This window comes from Chenopodium album, chromosome 19 (genome assembly GCF_948465745.1).
Source record: "Chenopodium album chromosome 19, dcCheAlbu1.1, whole genome shotgun sequence".
NCBI classification, from domain to species: domain Eukaryota; kingdom Viridiplantae; phylum Streptophyta; class Magnoliopsida; order Caryophyllales; family Amaranthaceae; genus Chenopodium; species Chenopodium album.
This window is the reverse complement of record NC_137852.1, coordinates 5,130,343-5,151,304: the sequence shown is the minus strand read 5'-3', so window position 1 is coordinate 5,151,304 and position 20,962 is coordinate 5,130,343. Positions and strand designations below refer to the sequence as shown.

At 33.4% G+C, this 20,962-nt stretch overlaps 1 protein-coding gene across 1 annotated transcript; it reads right to left on the bottom strand.

The window, feature by feature from the left end:
* Nucleotides 1-3,116: 3,116 nt before the first annotated feature.
* Nucleotides 3,117-3,554, bottom strand: LOC145593860 (uncharacterized). The gene has a single exon (XM_081650223.1). The coding sequence runs from the start codon at nt 3,552-3,554 to the stop codon at nt 3,117-3,119; it is 438 nt and encodes a 145-aa protein (XP_081506349.1).
* Between the last annotated feature and the right edge of the window lie 17,408 nt (nt 3,555-20,962).

Genomic DNA, 20,962 nt, shown 5'->3' with positions numbered 1-20,962 from the left:
TCCTCACTCCAAGAAATTAAGGATACATGCACATTATAGAAAAATACGTGTTCTTATCACTCTTTGAATCACTTCCATTTCAAAATAATAAGTCTCGTACTTCGTATGAAGTATATGTTGTTGAATTTAGCCGAATCTCCCTTCATTTCTTAAAGTTATTCACACTTAGCTTGTCATTTTAATTTCGCATTGTTCCTTTACTTCCTTATGTTTTTCACACTTATTTCATTTGATCTGATGTCCAAGTACAAAATCCTCTATTTCATTTGATACGGTGTATTCCATTATTGGCATTATACAATAATTATGACACCTCACCATTCACAAAATTAAATTGATTAATACTCCATAAAATTGAATAGAGCAATAATACGGTTAGATTGTTAAGGTGACAAAGGAAGGAACCACGTGGAAAGAGTTTCCCTATTTAAAAGGCATGCAAGGATAATGTGGACTAATTATTCACAAACAATTGGCTTCACCAAAAAAAAAAAAATTATTCACAAACAATTTTTGTATTATTGTTGCAAAAAATCACCATTTAATTAAACAATAAAATAAAATAAAAATTCTGTCCAAAAAAAAAAAATGTTAATTTCATTTTTTTAGTTCCTCATTAATTTTGCCCATGTTTTTCCAACTGTGGTCCTAATTAATTTTTGCAGTTCGATAGTGATTTTAATGTGTATTTGACTATTTGTTGTTTTAGATCGTTACTCCGTTTACCAATTTGTTCAATGCTTATCTAGATGTTAATTGACCTCTCAACGCAATGATTTGTCTTTTCTTAGCAATTTTACTCTAATTTAAAGCAAACCAAATTATGCATTCAACCATTACATAAACAAATAATTAAATATGAGAAAAGAAAAACATAAACTATTAGAAAATGTTCAATTTTGACTAATATGCAAAACATACTTAAATAGGTTATATACGTCTAAAATTGGAGGAATTTTCTTTTTAGGCTTGAAAAAGAATATAATTGGAAAATGGACAACAGTAATTGTTTGTAATGTGTGAGAAGATCCTTGAATTAAAACTACAATACTCCCTCCGTGTTTTTTTAAGTGTTACACTTATTAAATCCGGTCGTGTTTCAATAAGTGTTACACTTCCTATTTTGGCAAAAAGTTACATTAAAATATTATATTTCTCTCCTCTCATGATCCTCACCCAAACCCACTACTACTTTTTTTTTTATTATTATATCTTTCCTCTCACATTCATTACTTTTCAACAAACTATTAACTCCAGCACTGTACTATTTTTCTTTTACAATATTTTAATACTCCAACTACCTCACTTACCTCTTATTTCATTTAAGTCAATTAATTTGTCTAAAACTATGTACCGGTCAAACTGTAATACTTAAAAAACTTCAATTTCAATCAGTCAACCCAACAAGTAAACTACAAATTTCATCACACACAATACCATAACAATCTAATCACTGTAATTGGCATATTACGTAAGTTGGAGGTATTATGGAGAAAAGACGTACGAGATTCCCTAATAGAGAGTTAATTGAGATTCATCTTATTTTTTTACTATTGTACAAAGACTCATCAATAGGCATCAATTTTTAAAAATCTATACTAATATATTAAAAGGCGTTCCTAAGAACGTCTACGTGTCACGTAAGCTCTCTTCACTACGCCACATCACCTACTCAACTGTTCATTACGTCATGTGGCTCTCCTTCCATTTGTTTTTCATTCCATGTCATGTACTCATCATAATAATATAAAAAAAAGTTTTTGACAAGAATTGAACCCACAACCTCTAATTCTATAACTAAGTAACTTACCACCAACCCTAGGTAATTTTTTATGCAATCATTCAAAAACAAAACATTAATATGTAGCAAATGACAATATGAACAACAAATTTTAATTACAAGAAAATGAAATCATACATTACAATGTATATTAATGTTCAATTTCATGTAATAATCCGGGGCATCGCCCGGGCCCAAAAACTAGTTGATATATGAAATCCAACCAAATTTTGGTGTATTCCTTAGTTTGGTTTACAATTTGATTGATTGAGCTAGACTTCTAATTATATTAAATTTTTATGAATGCTCACAAATTAAATCATTGCAACAATAGTTAGTTATACATCATGTTAAGAGAAGTGTCATTCAAAAGCTAATAATAGTCATATGAAGATTCAAGCCTAAGCTATATATGGTTACTATTTCAAATTTTCGATTCAGAACAAACAAATTGTTGGAGTGAGAAAGGGTCAAATCTTAACTAACTAATTAATTTTATGAAATCTATTAGTAAGCTAATAGCGGCTACCAAATTCTGATTAATCTTCTTTACTTTTTCTACTTAAATTACCTTTAATTGTTTAATAAATATTGAGAGATAAAAATCTTTTCTTTTTACTATATATAAGTAAAACGATAATATAACTTATTACGAAGTATTTGCTAATGAAACTGATATTTTCATTTCCACACCAGCAACCTTTCCTTCTGAGGTAGGTCTTGAAGTTGAATTTTCCAAGCAAATGTAATAATATTTGCTGTTATCCGCAGTCCAATTTTGAAAGTTGATGAGCATCTTCTCCACAACACAACATAAAAATGCTTCTAGACTTGAGGCAACTCGATTTAATTTATAAAAATGATACGACTTTTATAAATTGTTTTATTGTGATAAGTTGATTGACACACTCGTATAAGAGCTAAAACTGATTCAAATAGCTTAGCATCTAGATTATGTGAATATGACCCAAACTAAATTGACCGGGATTGAATCCAGTGCTAACAACTCATTTGAAGTGTTCATATTGAACTCGTCTTGCAAGATCAAGTGCTAACATTGTGTGCAAAATCAACACAATTTTATCACGTAATTTATTTCTAAAGATGGAGAAAATTTACAATTTTTCTTGAATTGACATGATTATTAGCTTTTAATAACCATGTGCAAAATTTTAAAACGCATCTCAAAGGCTCTCAAGTGCAATTACACGAGTGACAAACCTTGAAGATATCATCATAATTCAACTCTTAGAACTAAATGCAAAATTATAAAATAACAAAATAAATAAAAAAATACTACAATAACAATAATATACACTGCACGTATCTTATCTTTTTAGGCAATCTCAGACAACCCTTTGGACGTACTCAACGACTTGTAAATCTCAAAAACAAGCCTAGCTTCAAAATCATCTTGATTCTTATACTTAATCTTAACATGTTTAGCTTGCGAAATTCTCTTATTCTCAAACTCAACACCTCCATCAATCTGCCCTACGCCGCCAGCTATTTTTAACATCATGTTAACGTACCCATTCTTGAACGTATGCCATAGTTTCTTCGGCGTATGAGTAATTGTCTTCCTCAAGCTCTTAAACTTAAGCGTCTTTTTAATCCTCCAAAACCTCCTAAAATTCTTAGTTGAGTCGTTTGATCCGCCTTTAATCTTCACTACTTGTATGTTCCTCTTAGTTTCACTAGCTCCATCTAAGAGATTGTACCCATTCTTTTTCCAATAGTTACTCCCATTAAAAGGCCTAGATATTTTCTCCATTTTTTTTTTTTTTTAAATTTTGGTATGGGATTTTTTTGTATTTGGAGAATGTGTAATGATATAAGTAGGTGTATAAATACGAAAGATAAGGTAAGGTGTAATATATGCGGCCAATTTTTGTAGGAATAAACTTTATAATATAAATGGGTTGGTTGTTGTTTTATGTTGTGACGCAAACTCAGCTGATTAAATGTGAATATAAGGTGCTTGGCTTTAACTGGGTCAATATTCAAAAAGTCCGCAAAGGCCGGTTTGAAAACTCGTATTTCAATTAGGATTTTGCTTGCCTAACAAATATATATGCTGCTGAATTTATTATGATTTTGTCAACTTTATTGTGTGTTCGTGGTTATATACATTTTAGTACTATGAATTAAGAAGCTCGTTTAGTAGGACTAATTAGGTCAATAATTATAGTTATTTTGCAGGAATAGCATGTGTTAGTTGTGTTTGAATTATACATACAACGCTATCGGGTTATTTATATTTTTCTAGTGGTTGTTTGATCACACATATATAGGATATCGTATCATTTCTTCGATCACAAATATACACCGTGACCGTAGGATATAATTTATTAATGTTAAATGATATCTTTAGATGTATTTGGCAAAGAAGAAGAAAATAAATAAGCTACAAAATCATTTTACTACTCATACTTCAATTACTTTAATGTGTCATAATTTGATCGCTACAAGTTCCCTTGTACAATTGCAATTATCGTATGTTAATGCACAACTTTGAAAACTAATGTCTTCAAGATCTATCAGTTGAAATAGTTATAATATGATACTTTGAAGAAAGGCATTGAAAAAAATCAACATCTTACATGTATATGTATTTATTAATACACTATCTTTTTAAACATGTTAAAAATAGAATAAACATTGTCAAAGTTAGTATATATAAATCGTGTAAAAGTCAACTACAACAATTATATGATAAAGAAACTCACATTAAGTCGTAAGAGTGTACAATTGAACATGACCATACCATGCAGCTGGAAACTAAATTAAATGCAAGTTATAATCTATACTAATACTAGATTAGGTCCCGTGCCATGCATGGTTATTATAATTACTCCATATTTTCTTTTTATAAATTAATTTATGCATTTATGGCATATAAATAAAAAGTTAATATCTTTGTAGAATAATTATATTCCACCATAATTACACTTTTGTAAAAAGATTATTTATTTCCTTTTTAATCCGTACTTAATTGGGTAATAACATAAGAAAGGTAAATATATTATTGTTTGTTTATTTGGTTGACAAAAAAAACTTTTCTTTTAAATAACTTCTTTAAATAAAATTTTCTACATTAAAAAAAAAAATACTAAGGACACACCAGGAGATGACACGTGTCATTGCTGGTGTGTCTTTTAATATATAGTTGTTGATTGATTGATATATAGTTATTGATTGATGATATTAAAAGGCGTTTATAAAAACGTCTATGCGCCACGTAGCCTCTTCCAAATTACGCCACGTCACTTCACCAACAATTCATGACGCCACGTCACTTCACAAACATTTGACGACGCCATGTCACCTACCCAACATCTCCACATACCACACCATCACTAAATAAAAAAAAATATGATAGAGGATTTGAACCCCAAACCACTTACAACAAAATTGACTCTTTAGCCATCTAAGCTAATTAGCAAACACGTTTTAATTATGAAAAATAAATATATATATATATATATATATATATATATATATATATATATGTATATACATGTATATACATACATATATATATGTATATACATATACATACATATATATATGTATATACATATACATACATATACATACATATAAAATTGACTCTTTAGCCATCTAAGCTAATTATCAAACACGTTTTAATTATGAAAAATAAATAAATATATATATACATACATATACATACATATATATATATATACATACATATATATATATATATATATATATATATATACATACATATATATATATATATATACATACATATATATATATATATGGTATAAGGGAAAATCGGTTGTTGGACAATCACCCTCAAGCCAAACACTATTTCTACCTAAACTAACCTAAGACAAGTCTAGGGCAAGTAAAGGATCGTATCCACAGGGAATGGGTATGAGTACACCGAGAATATGAAACGGTTGCAATCTAGTTCGGTCACAAATTGGAGGTTTGATTAAATAACTACTATATGGAGACGAACACTAGGGGGGAAATGGGAATCGACACCAACCAAACCAATGAATCAAAACAAAGGCAAGCATGTACACAAATTGGGTGATAGAAAGGGCACTCAACATTGTCTTCTTTCGAAGCCACCACACTAAGCATTCTTAAACCAAACTCAACTACTAAGATAGGCCAACCAACACTACTAGAAAAAGGCTGATTTCCGACGGAATTGTTCCGACGGACACAAAATTCCGTCGTAAACTGTGGAATTTCCGACGGATTTTTTTTCCGTCGTTTGTTTCCGACGGATTTTATCATTCTGTCGGAAATCCGTCGGAAATTTACGACGGAAAATAAATCTGTCGGTATAAATACACTTTCCGACGGAAAATTTCGTCGGAATATTAAATTTCCGACGGATTTTAATTCCGTCGGAAATTTCCGACAAAAAAATCCGTCGGAATATTAATTTTCCGACAGAATTAAAATCCGTCGGAAATTTCCGACGGAATATTCCGTCGGAACATATAATTATATACAATTAAAAAACCCAGTCTTTTAAAAACCCTTAGGGTTTTCTCCTCCCCCATTCATTTCACCAGCCTCTCTTTCTCTTCAGCTTCTCTTTCTCTCTCTTCCGTTTTTCTGAAACGCTTCTTCTCTTCCTCTCTCCTCCTCCGCGTCTTCTCCTCCTCCGCTTCTTCTCTTCCTCTCTCCTCCTCCGCTTCTTCTCTTCCTCCATCTTCTACTTCTTCTTTCTTCACTTTCCTAATTTTTTTTCTATTTCTTGGTGTTTTTATGGTCAAAAATCGTAATTATTGGTTTCTTTGGTGAAATTCGACCATGAAAAGTGTAGATCTATACTTTTCATGGTCGAATTTGGCCTATTTAAACCAAATTTCAAGGATTCGAAGCCATTTTCAGTAAATAAGGTATGTTTTTCGAGTCTTTAACTTTTTTTTTTGGTTTTGTGGTGGCTTGTGTGGTGGCTTGGTGCCGTCGTGGTTTCCTTTTATGGGTTAGGTGGGTTGGTCGGATTTATGGGTTAGGTGGGTGGTCGGATCTGGTGGTTTGGTCGGATGTGGTGGGTTTTATGGGTTAGATGGGTGGTCGGATCTGGTGGTTTGGTCGGTTGTGGTGGGTTTTATGGGTTATAGTTAAATGGGTTAGGGTTAAATGGGTTATGGTGGTGTAGATCTGGGTTATTGGGTTAGGGTCGTGGTGGTGGGTGGGTTAGTTCGGGTTAGGTGGGTTAGGGTTGGACGTGGTGGGTGGTGTTGTGGGGTGGGTTTTTTTTTTATTTTTGGCTTGTGGGGTGGCAGTGGGGGTTGGACGTGGTGGTGGGTGTGGTGTGGGGGTGGGGTGGGTTTTTTTTTTATTTTTTTTGGTAGAAGTTTCCGACGGATTTGTTTTCCGTCGGAAATTTACGACGGACGTTTCCGGGCCCAAATTTGTCTTCCGATGCATGATTTCCGTCGGAAAATTCGTCGGAAATGTGTTTCCGACGGAAATTTCGTCGGAAAAGGCCATTTTTCCTACAAAGGGTTTTCCGACGACAAATTCCGACGGAATTCCGTCGGAAACCCTATTTCCGACGGAAAATAGGGTGTTTCCAAGGAATTTTTTCCGTCGGAAAAAGGCACTTTTCTAGTAGTGCAAGTCTTAATAATAGGAAGTAGACTACTAACTCGGGTTCGTCTTTCGATCGGTTCGAGATAGTACTAAGGCACAAATAATTGGGATTTCTCACCTAATTATCGCAACTAAAACTACAACATCATCCAAACAAGGAACCGTAATCAAAATAGAAATTCGGTCTAATCATACAAGAAAAGGTTCACTTCTCTCGAAACTACAACACTAAGCATTCCTAAACTAAACTCAACTAACAAGATAGGCCAACCAAGTTTTAACGATGGGAAGTAGACTACTAACTCGTGTTTGTCTTTCGATCGGTTCGAGATAGTACTAAGGCACAAATAATTGGGATTTCTCTCCTAATTACCGCAACTAATACTACTACATCATCCAAACGAGGTACCATAATCAAGAGGAATTTAGCATAATCATACAAGAAATGGCTCACAACTAGACCTCATCTTTCAATGCAAGCATAGAAGTGAATACATTAGCAATAAGTGGCCATCCAATTACACATGCATTTAACCAATTCTTTAACAATCAATCATCAACCCAAAATGAACATGCAAACACAAACATCAATTAACCCATGGCTTGGTTGGGTCTTCACCCAACCCCTAGTTAAGTAACTACTCACTAAACATGGTGAAGAACATTCTAACAACAATATCTAAGTTCAAAATTAATCTAACAAATTGAAGAGAGTAGTAAGAACAAAGTAGATTAAACATGCTACAACAATTAACCAAGATTAAGAGAGAAATCTACAATTCAAGCAATTAAAAACAGAAAATAAAGAGTAAGAGATAGAGGAAAGAGATTACTAATGAAGCTTCAAGGTTGAGAAAATGTTGAAAGTGAGAATGCAAACTTCAATGATAGAGTTTGAGAGAAACTAAGCTAATTAATAAGAGTTTAGAGAGTTAAGGGCCTAAGAAGACTAAAGGGAAGAAGGTGATCTTCTCCAAGGAAGAAGATGCAGAAAACTGAAGCCAAGGGTCGTATTTATACACCCCGAAATAACATTGTAAAATCCGCCCAAAAAGTCGGGTCTGCATGTAGGAGCGCCCGCTCCTACATAGAGGAGCGCCAGCTCCTAAGGCTGGAGCGCCCTCTCCTGGATCTTGCGCGCCCTCTCCTCCTGCAGCAATTTGAGGCAGTTTGTGGAAGATCATGGAGGAGCGCCCGCTCCTACTATGGTGCACGCCCTCTCCTAGCTGGGAATAAAGAAAGGCAGATTGTGGCGCTTGGGGTAGGAGCGCCCTCTCCTAAGGGGTTGCACGCCCTCTCCTCTTGTGCTTTGCTTCCAATATAGTTCTTCATGTTCATGCTATATGACCAATTTCTCCTTGCATCTACAAACATGAACACACACATAAAAAGGAACGGGGAAGCCAAAAGTTGTAATCATACACAAAAAGGAGTCGGAAAGGGGGGTAAAGAGGGGAAAATGACAACAAAATTGTGCTAAAAATACCATGATAAGTGGACAAATAAAACACTTATCAATATATATATGTATATATATTATATATATATATATAAAACTTTAAACCATATGGTTTAATTATTACAAAAAAAAAACACATATTTATTTCCTACTTCACTCTTTATTCCCTACTTCGTACTCCGCATATTAAAAAGCGTTCCTAAACCTCTTATTACATAATATTACTATTTAACCATCTAAGCCAATATCAACTATGTTATTTGTATAGAAAAAATTCATATAAGTGCCAAGGTTCAATTAAAAAATAAAAGAATAACTCAATTTTGGTTTGACAATAACAATTGCAATTTTGAAAAGCCTTCTAAAAAATTTATTGATTGTAAGTCTACAACAGTAGCAACTCGGGGCAACGCCCGGGGTCACTCACTAGTAATCAACTTAAAAAATGTGTCAATTAAGGGTGACTGATTAAAAAATAATTAAAGGAGCAGTATAAAATTCATATTGCTACGCTTCCTAGTAAGTTCTCTAGCTTTAATTCCAACACTAAAGTAAACATGTTAAATTGGCAAAAGCATCTCTTTGCTGAAAATTTTATCAGACCAAATAACGTCAGCATAATCATCAAAAGAAGATTAATTAAATCATAATATTTCGCATAATCAGATTGACTAAGTGAAACTTCTTTAAGACCAGCAATACGTCATCAAGTGCTTAATTAAGAAGTTTTAATGTCATGAGCTATGTTGTATATATAGTGCTTAAACATTGCTGGTATAGTGGTATTACAACAATTGAAGTGATTAACTAATAAGAGAACTCATTGAATTGGGTACAAAATCCTCTAACATGAGAGAAGTATGGGCAAAAAGTATATTTTAACTTAAAAATGATAAAAAAAATCATTCTCGTAGTCTGTAATATGATAACATGGATAATGTGGTACTGCTATTACACGTAATGTCAAAAAAATATTTATAACAATTACTGCATACGTAATATAACATCATCTTAAATATGATTAAATTTTACGAGTAACATGGATGATTATTGCATACTATACTTTGCATGTTTAAAAATGGAAGGGAAATGTAAATGAGATGAACAACACATTGATGGTGATGAATTGGTGATTACACATTACACTGACTAGGCCAATACTTCTAAAGTGAAATTCAATTAAAAAACACAAGAAGGCTGGGCCGGGGCTTGGGCTTTGAATATTAGTTTGGAATCTGGACTTAAAACTGTGTAGTGTATGTTGGCCCAAAACTAGGTACTCCGTATTAAACTACAGTGTTAATCATGTTTATAAATAACGGCTAAAGTGATGAAGCAATAATGAATGACCACCTTTGGACTTTGGAGCACTAATCAAAATTCCTTCAAATATTTTCAAAGGTTAATTTTTCAACTCCAAATTTTATAAATACAATAACTTACAATAAAAATAGGTTAATCAATCATACAATTAAATAACTTATGGTCAAACAACAACTATAAGTTATAAAATACTTTGTGGAATTAAGCTCAAAACTTATACAAAGTACAAATTACATAATTTTAGGCTGTGTTTCATCCACTAATTTCCCCGTCTAATCTTGATTTGCAATATAATCCCTGCCTAATCTTCATTTTTGTTAAAAAGACTTTTAGAGTGTACTTCATCCAATTAAATTTCATTTATCTAAAACTAAAAGAACTTATTTGAAATTTTGTAAACTTATTTAGTTGTAAATTGAATTTAATTCATCCTTAGTGCTTTATTTAAACCTATACAAATTTATCAATTTTATACTCCTTAAATATTTTTTTTATTTCAATTAAGTAAAAATAAGATGAACAGATGAAACCTTAATAGAATTTCACATTTGTACTAAAATATCCGTCACGACACGAGTCTTTTAAAGTGAACCAATGTGGCAATGCTAGTTAATCTAAGCATGTAAACAAGGCCCAAAACCCAGTTTTGTGAGAACCTAGATTACTGGAGTAATAAAAAGTGGATGTACCTTATATACTTATTTCGCAGATCTAAAAATAGCAAAAATTAAACTCTCAATTTCAAAGGCCTTATCCATTCAAATGACAAAGTTACGCTCAAAAATCACTGTTATACACCAATGGATTTCTCCGACAAAAAAAGAAGCAGCATCGATTTTCTTCACAAAGTTGACCCCGTTGACTCTTTCTGGAATTGGAAACAACATCAACCCAACAAAAACAACAAACTCAGTAAATGGAAGTTTGACGAGAAACGTTTCGCTGCTCCCGACCTTTTCGGCACGAATCGCCGGAAAAACGCTGCCACTGATACCGTTGTTTTGGGCCCGGGAGCTGGGGCTGGTGTTGGATGTGGTGTTGGGCTGGGTTTTGGGTTGGTGGGTGGAGCTGGGTTTAATACTGGGCTTTGGAATCAGCTTCGTCTTGCATTCGGGTTCGGGTTTGGGTGTGGTGCGGGAGTTGGGTTTGGGTATGGGCAAGGGTTCGGTTATGGTTCGAGTTGGAAGTCGATTAAGTCGGATGTACTTGGGTTTGAGGATTAAATGAATCCTCACAACCGGTTACACCGTGTAGCATGTACAATTCTATTAATAATACAAGTAACAATTTTTTTTGTGTGTTTTATTTCCTATTCATTTCCAACTCCTTTTGATTTTGGTAGTGTAAATGTTGAAAAATATTATTGTCTAACTCATGAATGCATCGAATAACAAAGTAGGAAATCTCTAGTTTTATTCAATAAAAGGTATTTTTCTTTTACACTTCTCTTTCACTTAGCTCACCAACACTACACAACATTAACATGTCTAACCTACCATTAAGTATACCATTTATGCAAATAATTAATGATGTGTCAACAAATCAACAATTAGTAACACGAAGAATCCTTCCAAAAAAATTTATAGCACGAAGAATAAGAGCCACAATGCTTTGACATAAAATTATATAGCATGTAGAGTAAAATTTTGTTTTCATTCTCTTTTGAGACTAATACCATAACACAATGATGAAATATTAGGTTTACAAATAAGAGGGGGAAACATTAAACACTCGACCCAACGCATGAATGAGCATCATATAAAAAGATCTACCATAACCGACCCCTTGCCCATACCCAAACCCGGCCCCAACACCGCAACCAAACCCAATTCCAAAAACCGGGCGAAGGTGATTCCACTGCCCATTAGAATAACCAAACCCATCTATCAACCCAACCCCAAGCCCAACACCACACCCAGCACCGGCCCCAAATCCAGGGCCCAATTTGGACAAATCCATTGTGGCAAATTTCTGGCAGTTGGTGCTTAACCATATTTTATGATTCTTGTTCTTCTTGGGTTGTTTCCAGTTCCAAGGAGATTCATCTTTATCAAGGAAGTTGATTCTTCCTGACTTTGAATTCATGGTGACTTGGGATTTGATTAGATAGAGGGGATTAGGGGTTAATTGTAATTAAGAGCTTTTGCTTAAGGGTTGCCTTAGTAATGCCTGCTATAGTGCTATGTATAGATCTGAGTAAGCCAATGTTGACCATAAAGTAATACAGTACATTGTTTAATGGTTAATAATTATGATTCCACACTCCCTTTTCTTAAACAAATCTTGTATTAGCTTATCACAAACGTGCCATTTGGGCCTTAAAATTATTTTTTACACTAAAGATACGCGTAGTAATCTTCTATTCGTAACAAATAAACATTTAGGTAACGGTAGGATTAGGTTTGGGGAATCACAAGAGTAAAAAACCTCTAGTTGGCCTTGTGGTCCGAAGTTGGACAGCAAAAATCAAGCCAGTACTTGTAAAGCATAGTATTGGCGGTAATGCAACTTCTGAATTTCAACAGGGTAGTCATAAAAATGCCTAGCACTGCATTTACATGATGCAATATCACAACATCTACTGATCTACATACCAAACTCACTAGCTGACGCGAATAGAAGCTGCTAACTGCTATGAATTATCTTCAACTAAGGACAACTTGTCAACGCAAACAGAAATCTTTGATCAAGATTCGAATATATAGCAAACTCAAGCCAGTAAGCTCCCTGTATATCCTAGAAGAAATGCAGACAGTATCACTTTAAGCAAATCTCGAAACTTATACATTATGAGCAACTTTAAACATTGAGGACTGATCAAAGTTGACTTAAAACCAGCAAGGCAGCAACTTACACTAGGTTAGAAACACCCTCTTACTCTTCGAGTTGTCAACAAATCAACAATTAGTAGCACGAATAATCTGTCCAAAAAAAGTACTCGTAGCACAAAGAAGTGTCGCAATTAAAATCATAAAACATGTAGACTGTAGAGTACTCTGCAACACATTGTTAAATTATTCATTTGACAAAGGCACAAATACAAAAAAGAGGGGCAAAACATCAAGAAGTGTGGATTAAACACTCCACCCAAGCAACGCATTTAACAGCATTGCATATAAACATCTTCCATAACCGACCCCAAGCCCATACCCAAACCCGGCCCCAACACCGCAACCAAACCCAAATCCAAATACCGGGCGAAGGTGATTCCACTGCCCACTAGAATAACCAAACCCATCTATCAACCCAAACCCAAGCCCAACACCACACCCGGCACCAGCCCCAAATCCCGGCCCCAATCTGGGCAAATCCATTGTGGCAAATCTCTGGCAGTTGGTTCTTAACCATTTTTTAGGATTCTTGTTCTTCTTGGGTTGTTCCCAGTTCCAAGGAGAGTCTTTTAAGTGAAAGTAGTTGTTTCTTCCAGTCCTGGAACCCATGGTAATTTGTGAGTTGAATAGATAAAAGGAATATTAGAGTTTTTTGTTTAATGGTTGCCTGATCAGTATTGCCTGCTATAGTGCTATGTATAGATCTGAGTAAGTCCATGTTGACCATATAATAATACATTGTTTAGTGATTAATAATAATGACTCCCCCCTCCCTTTACTTAAATAAATCTTGTATTAGCCTATCACGGATGTGCCTTTTGGGCCTCGGCTATTTGTTTAAACTAGAGTATACCCGTGTTAATCTTCAACAAATAAAGAATGAGGAAATGGTAGAGTTAGTTTTGGGCCGTTCACAAGAGTATAAACCTCTAGTAGGCCGGCCTTCTGGTCCTAAGTTGTAAATTTGTATAGTGTTGGCGGTACTGCAACTTAAGCAAGGGGAGATTACTTAAGCACAAATAAAGGAGCACTAAAGTCAGTCTTTAATGGTAAAAATGTCTAGCTCTGCTCATCCAGCTTTCGCCAATATCCTAGTGACTGATTGCGTTATTTACATGATGCAATATCACAACATCTACATGCTGCTAACTGCTAATTAAGACCATCTTCAACTAAGGACAACTAGGCAGTGTGAACAAAAACCTTTAATTAGTTGTTTTAGCTTAGAATCTCTCAAACTCAAGCATTGTAGAAGATAATTTCAAGCTTTATTCTCTCAATTTCAACATTTCTCCTTTGAAGCTTCAAGTAGTAATCTCTTACTCTCTTCTCTTCATAATTTTCTGTTTTTATATGGTTTTGTCACTTTTGTGAATCTTAATTTTCTCTTAATCCATGTTAATTGTTCTTGCATGTTCAATGTTAGAATGTTACTCTTATCCATGATTTGTCAGTAGTTCTTTAGTTAGGGGTTGGGTGAAAACACAACCAAGTCATGGTTGATTGACTTGAATTTATTCATGTTCTACTTTGGATTGATAGTTGTTTGTGCTTGAATTGATTGTTGCATGTGTATTTTGGTGGCCACTTTATGCTCATGTTTTCATTCCCTTACTCACATTTAAAGATGGGGTTTGGTATTGAGTCATTTCTTATGTAATTGGATTATGCCTCTTTCATGACTATGAATACTTTGTTTCAATGTATAGGATACTTTAGTGTGATAATTTAAGCGAGAAATCCCAATTATTTGTGCCTTAAGCTTTCTCGAACCGATCGAAAGATAAACTTAAATTAGAAATCCATTTCCTATAATTGAGACTTTGTTTCTTTCATGTTAGTTGTTTGGTCTAGGAAATGCTTAGTGTTGTGGCTTTGAAAGAAGACAACATTGAGTTCCCATTCTATAAATATCCGTGGTAGGTTTGAGTTCACGAAATCGGTGCAAGTAATAAACGGGTAAATTGACCATTTAAGGCAAATTGAATGGTTTCACCAACCTAATTGAATCTTGAAGGGTATTAGGGACCATGGTTTACACCTCGGCAATTTTAATTTTGGCGCGAAAAAAGGGCAAAAATTCCAAAATTAAAGGTTATTATCCACGCTTTTTAAGGAATTTCGGAGGTTACGGGGCCCGGTGGCTAAAAGTCTTGAGGCTCTAGGGGATACATCTCAGGGTCATATAATGCCATTTGGAACCATTATATGTTGTCAAAAATGTCCGTGGTAGGCATAAGTTCACGAAATCGGTGCAAGTTGTGAACGTGTAAATTAACTGTTTTAAGGCAAATTGGATGGTTCCACCCACCTAATTTTACTCCCGGAGGTCCTTAAGACCATGGTAAACTTCTCGGAAATTTTTATTTCCGGGAGAAAAAAGGTCAAAAAATTCCAAAATTGAAGGCTATTTATCCACGCTTTTTAAGGAATTTCAGAGGTTACGGGGCCCGGTGGAGAAAAGTCTCGAGGCCCTAGGGGAATACATCTTAGGATCATATATTGTTGTTTGGAACCATATATGACCATTAAATGTTGTCATAAATGTCTATGGTAGGCTTGACTTCACGAAATTGGTGCAAGTTTTGAACTGGTAAATTGACCGTTTTAAAAGCAAATTGGATGGTTCTACCCACCTAATTGGACTCCCTGAGGGTATTTAGGACCATGCTAGATATCTCGGCAATTTTTATTTTCGGACGAAAAAAAGTTCCAAAAATTCCAAAATTGAATGCTAATTATCCACGCTTTTGAGGAAATTCGGAGGTCACGGGGCCAGATGGCGAAAAGGCTTGAGGCCTTAGAGGATACATCTTAGGGCCATATAATGCAGTTTGGAACCATATATGACCATTATATGTTGTCATAAATGTCCGTGGTAGGCTTAAGTTCACGAAATCGGTAAAAGTTGTGAACGGGTAAATTGACTCTTTTAAGGCAAATTGGATGGTTCCACCCACCTAATTGTACTCCCGGAGGACATTAGGGACCATGTTAAATTCCTCACCCATTTTTATTTTCGGACGAAAAAAATCAAAAATTCCAAAATTGAAGGCTATTATCCACGTTTTTTAAGGACTTTTGGAGTTACAGGGCCCCAGTGGCGAAAAGTCTTGAGGCCGAAGGGTATACATCTCAGGGTCATATAATACCGTTTGGAACCATATATGGCCATTAAATGTTGTCGTAAATGTCCGTGGTAGGTTTGAGTTCACGAAATCGATGCAAGTTGTGAACTGGTAAATTGATCGTTTTAAGGCAAATTGGATGGTACCACCCACCTAATTGTACTTCCGGAGGGTATTAGGGACCATGGTAAACGTATCGGCAAATTTTATTTCCTGGCGAAAAAAGGTAAAAAAATTTCCGAAATTGAAGGCTATTGTCCACGCTTTTTGTGGAATTTCGGAGGTTATGGGGCCCAGTGGCGAAAATTCTTGAGGTCTTAGGGGATGCATCTCGGGGTCATTTAATGTCGTTTGAAACCATATATGACTAGTATAAGTTGTCATAAATGTTTGTGGTAGGCTTGAGTTCACGAAATCGATGCAAGTTGTGATCAAATAAATTAACTGTTTTAAGGACAATTGGATGGTTCCACCCACCTAATTAGACTCCCGAACTCGGCAATTTTTATTTCTACGAGAAAAAAGGTCAAAAAATTCCAAAATTGAAGGCTTTATCCAGGATTTTAATGAATTTCGGAGGTTACGGGCCTGGTGGCGAAAAGTTTTAAGGCCCTAGGGGATACATCTCAAGGTCATATAATGTCGTTTGGAACAACATATGACCATTATATGTTTTCATAAATTTTCCAATGTTGATTTTGACTCGATCTTCCTCATGGAATTGAAGTAGGGTATATAGAAGTACACATGTATCTATGGGCTCATGCTCATTGTAGGAGTGCAAAAATCAACTTTCACGTTCATTTCTTGCAGTAATGATCTTTACTATCCAATATACTTTAGGAATTGTTTTTTAAGCATGTGAAAACAGTATATTATGAGCAAAACTATCGAAGAATGAGTGAATGACCGAATGGGATACGCATAATTTAGAAGGCTTAAAAAACACAAAGGGAGTATGAATCAAGCAAAAAAGAAGATTTGAGAGATTCATGAACACGTTAAAATGATTTAAATTGATCACATTTTCTTAAAAAAAAAATTACTCCATACAAAATAATTCGTCCTTTTTTTTTTATGAGGGACAAGATAATTTGTACTCCCTCCGTTTTTAAATACTTGCTTCATTTCTCCATGTACGGAGTTTTAGGAGAAATTGGAAAAAGTAATAAAATATGAATGTGAGAGTGAGGGATAGCTCAAGTGGTTAGAGCTTCCCTTCCGGTTCCAGCCCTTCCAGGAGATCTTGGGATCGATTCTCACCCCCGCCCTGTGTGGCTCTCTAAACACCAAAAAAAAAAAAAAAAAAAATGAATGTAGTGGGGTAGTTGAGAGAATAAAAAATTGTAAAAAGCAAAAGTAGTAGAAGAATAGGAGGAGAGAGTATTATGTTGGGTCTACTAAGTATAAGAAAGGAATATATTGTAAAACCTTTCCAAAAAAGGAAATGGAACAGGTATTTAAGAACGGCCGAAAAAGGAAAATGGAGCAAGTATTTAAAAACGGCCGAAAAAGGAAAGTGGAGCAAGTATTTAAAAACGAAGGGAGTACTTAATATAAAAACCTTGATCTATTAGCAAGAAAAAAAAAATATTAACGAAGGGAGTACTTAATATAAAAACCTTGATCTATTAGCAAGAAAAAAAAATTATTTGTGAAAAAAAAATGTTAATAGCTAAGAGATTGACTAAGGCCCTGGTCTTTTGAGCTTCTAGGCAGAGCAGAGCAGATTTCAGCAGAGCAGAGCAGATTGAAGCAGAGCAGAGCCGAGCAGATTTCATTATTATTATTATTATTATTATTATTAAAAATTAACAATTAGTATTATCTTTGAATATTAGTTATTATCTTAATATTAATTTTTATTATAAAAATAAATTATTATTATAATTAATATTATTAGTTATAAGTATTATTATTATTACTATTATTATCATTATTATTATTACTACTATTATTATTAAATATTAATTATTATTATTAAATATTAATTATTAATTATTATTATTATAATTAAATATTAATTATTATTATTATTAAATATTATATATTATTATTATTATTAAATATTAATTATTATTATTAAATATTAATTATTATTATTATTATTAAATTTTAACTATTATTATTATTAAATTTTAATTATTTATTATTATTGTTAAATTTTAATTATTATTGTTATTAAATATTAAATATTTATTATTATTATTATTATTATTATTATTATTATTCAATATTAAGTATTTATTTTAAGCAGAGCAGAGCAGATTGAAGCAGAGCAGAGCAGAGCAGCTCTAAAGAACGGGGCCTAAAAGAGTAACTACAAAGAATTTGCCTACAAAGTATGCTATAATTTTCATTAAAGCCTATATTTTCTCACTTCTTATGTAACGCTAGTCCCCTCTTTAATGTGATTATATTGTGACATTCTATTGTTAGACAGGTTGATGTCTATTTTTGAATGCCAAATTCCTTGACTTTGTAGTAGACTTATTGTAGTAGTTTGTAATCCTTTGTCACTTTGTGTGCCACAAAGCTTGTTGTTGATCTGAGAAGCATTACTATACATGTATCTTTTCAAACAATTATTTCTATTGTGGTTAGCTGCATTAATTCTTGGTAGTTACCATATTATTGTATGTATAGTACCATTTAAATCATAATCAAGCAATGTATTGCGGTATTGGATAATTTGATTAATTATGTGGAGTTGCACACCAACTTGTTGACGTAATGGGCCTTACATATGAAAAAAATTGTTCAAACATTACTAAAATTTATTTGTTACCTAACTAATAATTAACTACATATATAGAGTCTAATATGGACGATGAAACACGATTATATGGTACCACCTAGTCTATATCTATTCACTTGTTCTATGTCCTTACATAGTTAATAACAATTCTTTGAAATACATAAAATGTTCATTGTCAATTGTCAATTGTAACGCACGCACTTACATAATAATATTACGTATTGGTACTCTATTAAGCTTATGTTGACCACATTTACTATGCTAGCTACGAGTACTGCATTCCCCCCCTCTACCGTAATTAAGTTTATATATGACTCGTGATTGCGATTATCGTACCATGATTGGTTCATATCTTTGACATATCCTTTGAGGCAACTTTTATAGAAAAGGGGTTTAAAATAGTGATCAAATGTTACGAGTACAATGAAATTGACAGGAACGACATTGAGTTGCTTTGATTGTGACCAACGTAAGACCAACAACTAGACAAGCTACACGTTTGGTTGTGAATAAACTTTGTCAACAATTTACGCATATTATTAATCAATATAGGATTGCAGTTGGATTTATTATTGTTCAAGATGATCAAATTGATAAAATATAATTTCATAAACCATTTTATTTTAATTTTGACAAAGGAGAATATAATTAATTTTATAAAAGAGATTTATGTAGTTAGCTCATGTCGTTCTCAATCCAATGCTAGACAATAAGCTTTTTGATCTTGCTTGAAAGACATGATTCGTGCAATCGTGCTAATGCATCACCTTATATTATCAAGTTTCCTTTTATTTTTGTAATTATTGAAATTTTTTATATTGATGATCAACTCTAATTTTACAAGACAGCTATGTATAACAATTCTACAAAAAAACCCTTAGAGGTTGTATTTTATTTATATTGTCTGGGTGAGATATACATATACTCTGCATCATACAACTAAAGAGCATACATACAGTGGCGGATCTTGGGCCAAAAGTTTGTGGGGCCAAAGTTTAATCCTCCAACTTTTTGCTCAAAAATAACAATACTTAACAATAATGTCAAAACTTTTTAAATGTAATTATTAGACATTATATTACTTATAACCAACAACTTAGAAAAATTAAGGGGGCCCGGGCCCCGACCCACTCTAACTAAGGTCTACCCCTGCATACATATAGTACGAAGTATACAACCAACAATATCATAAAGTTAATGTTCAAGTTTTTAGTCTTTTTACCGACCTTGTTGGGTCGGGGATTGATAAGAGGCTTACTTGCTTTAGAGAGTTCATTGGTTTTGTACTGCGAACGTAATTTTGGATAAAAATACATATAACTTATTTTTTAACATGATAGATTTAATTTTACTTTTTTACAACAAAACAAATTAAATTATAGAGCCTTAAATGAACTATTGGGGGATCATACAAGATTTTTGTTTCAGTGATCCCTAATTCTCAAGGTGAATGGAGATCGACTAAGTTTTTTTTAAAAAAAAAAAAAAAAAAAATACAAACTGTTATTATCTTTATTTTTAAATCTTTTATGACAGTAGCTAGTCTTTATATATGCTTTTTCGAATGTCAAAAATAAAAACTAAAAAATAAAAAAAGTCAGAGAGATTGTAATCTTAATTTAATTTATATACTTGTAGATGAAGTGGTAGAGGTGGCTATGATATTTCGATGCAAACGTTAGCCAGAAGAACAATGGACCATTCCCCATGCGGCCATATACCATGCATATGATGCATGAATGCAAGTGTGTGCTGTATTCCATGTGGATATATAATTAGCTCGCCCTTCTAAAGCAGTTTTTATACCACCTTCCTAAATCCAAACACTTGCTTTTTTTATTCCCTATCCATATTTCTCACCATTTTTCATTATTGGTTGTCACCCAAAACACGTACGTGAGGGGATTAGATCAAAGGAATTGTCGCTTTCTAATAATTTACTTATCACTTTATGAAAATAATCCTTATATTTACATATTAGTAGATTAATATATATCCTATTAAATAAGATTTGACTTATAAATTTAGCACAGTGGTAACAAACTAACAACACCAACATGAACCATCTCGTCAATCATATAGATTAAG

Coding starts and splice junctions, on each gene's coding strand:
- LOC145593860 (XM_081650223.1), bottom strand. CDS start 3,554: ATGGAGAAAATATCTAGGCCTTTTAATGGGAGTAACTATTGGAAAAAG.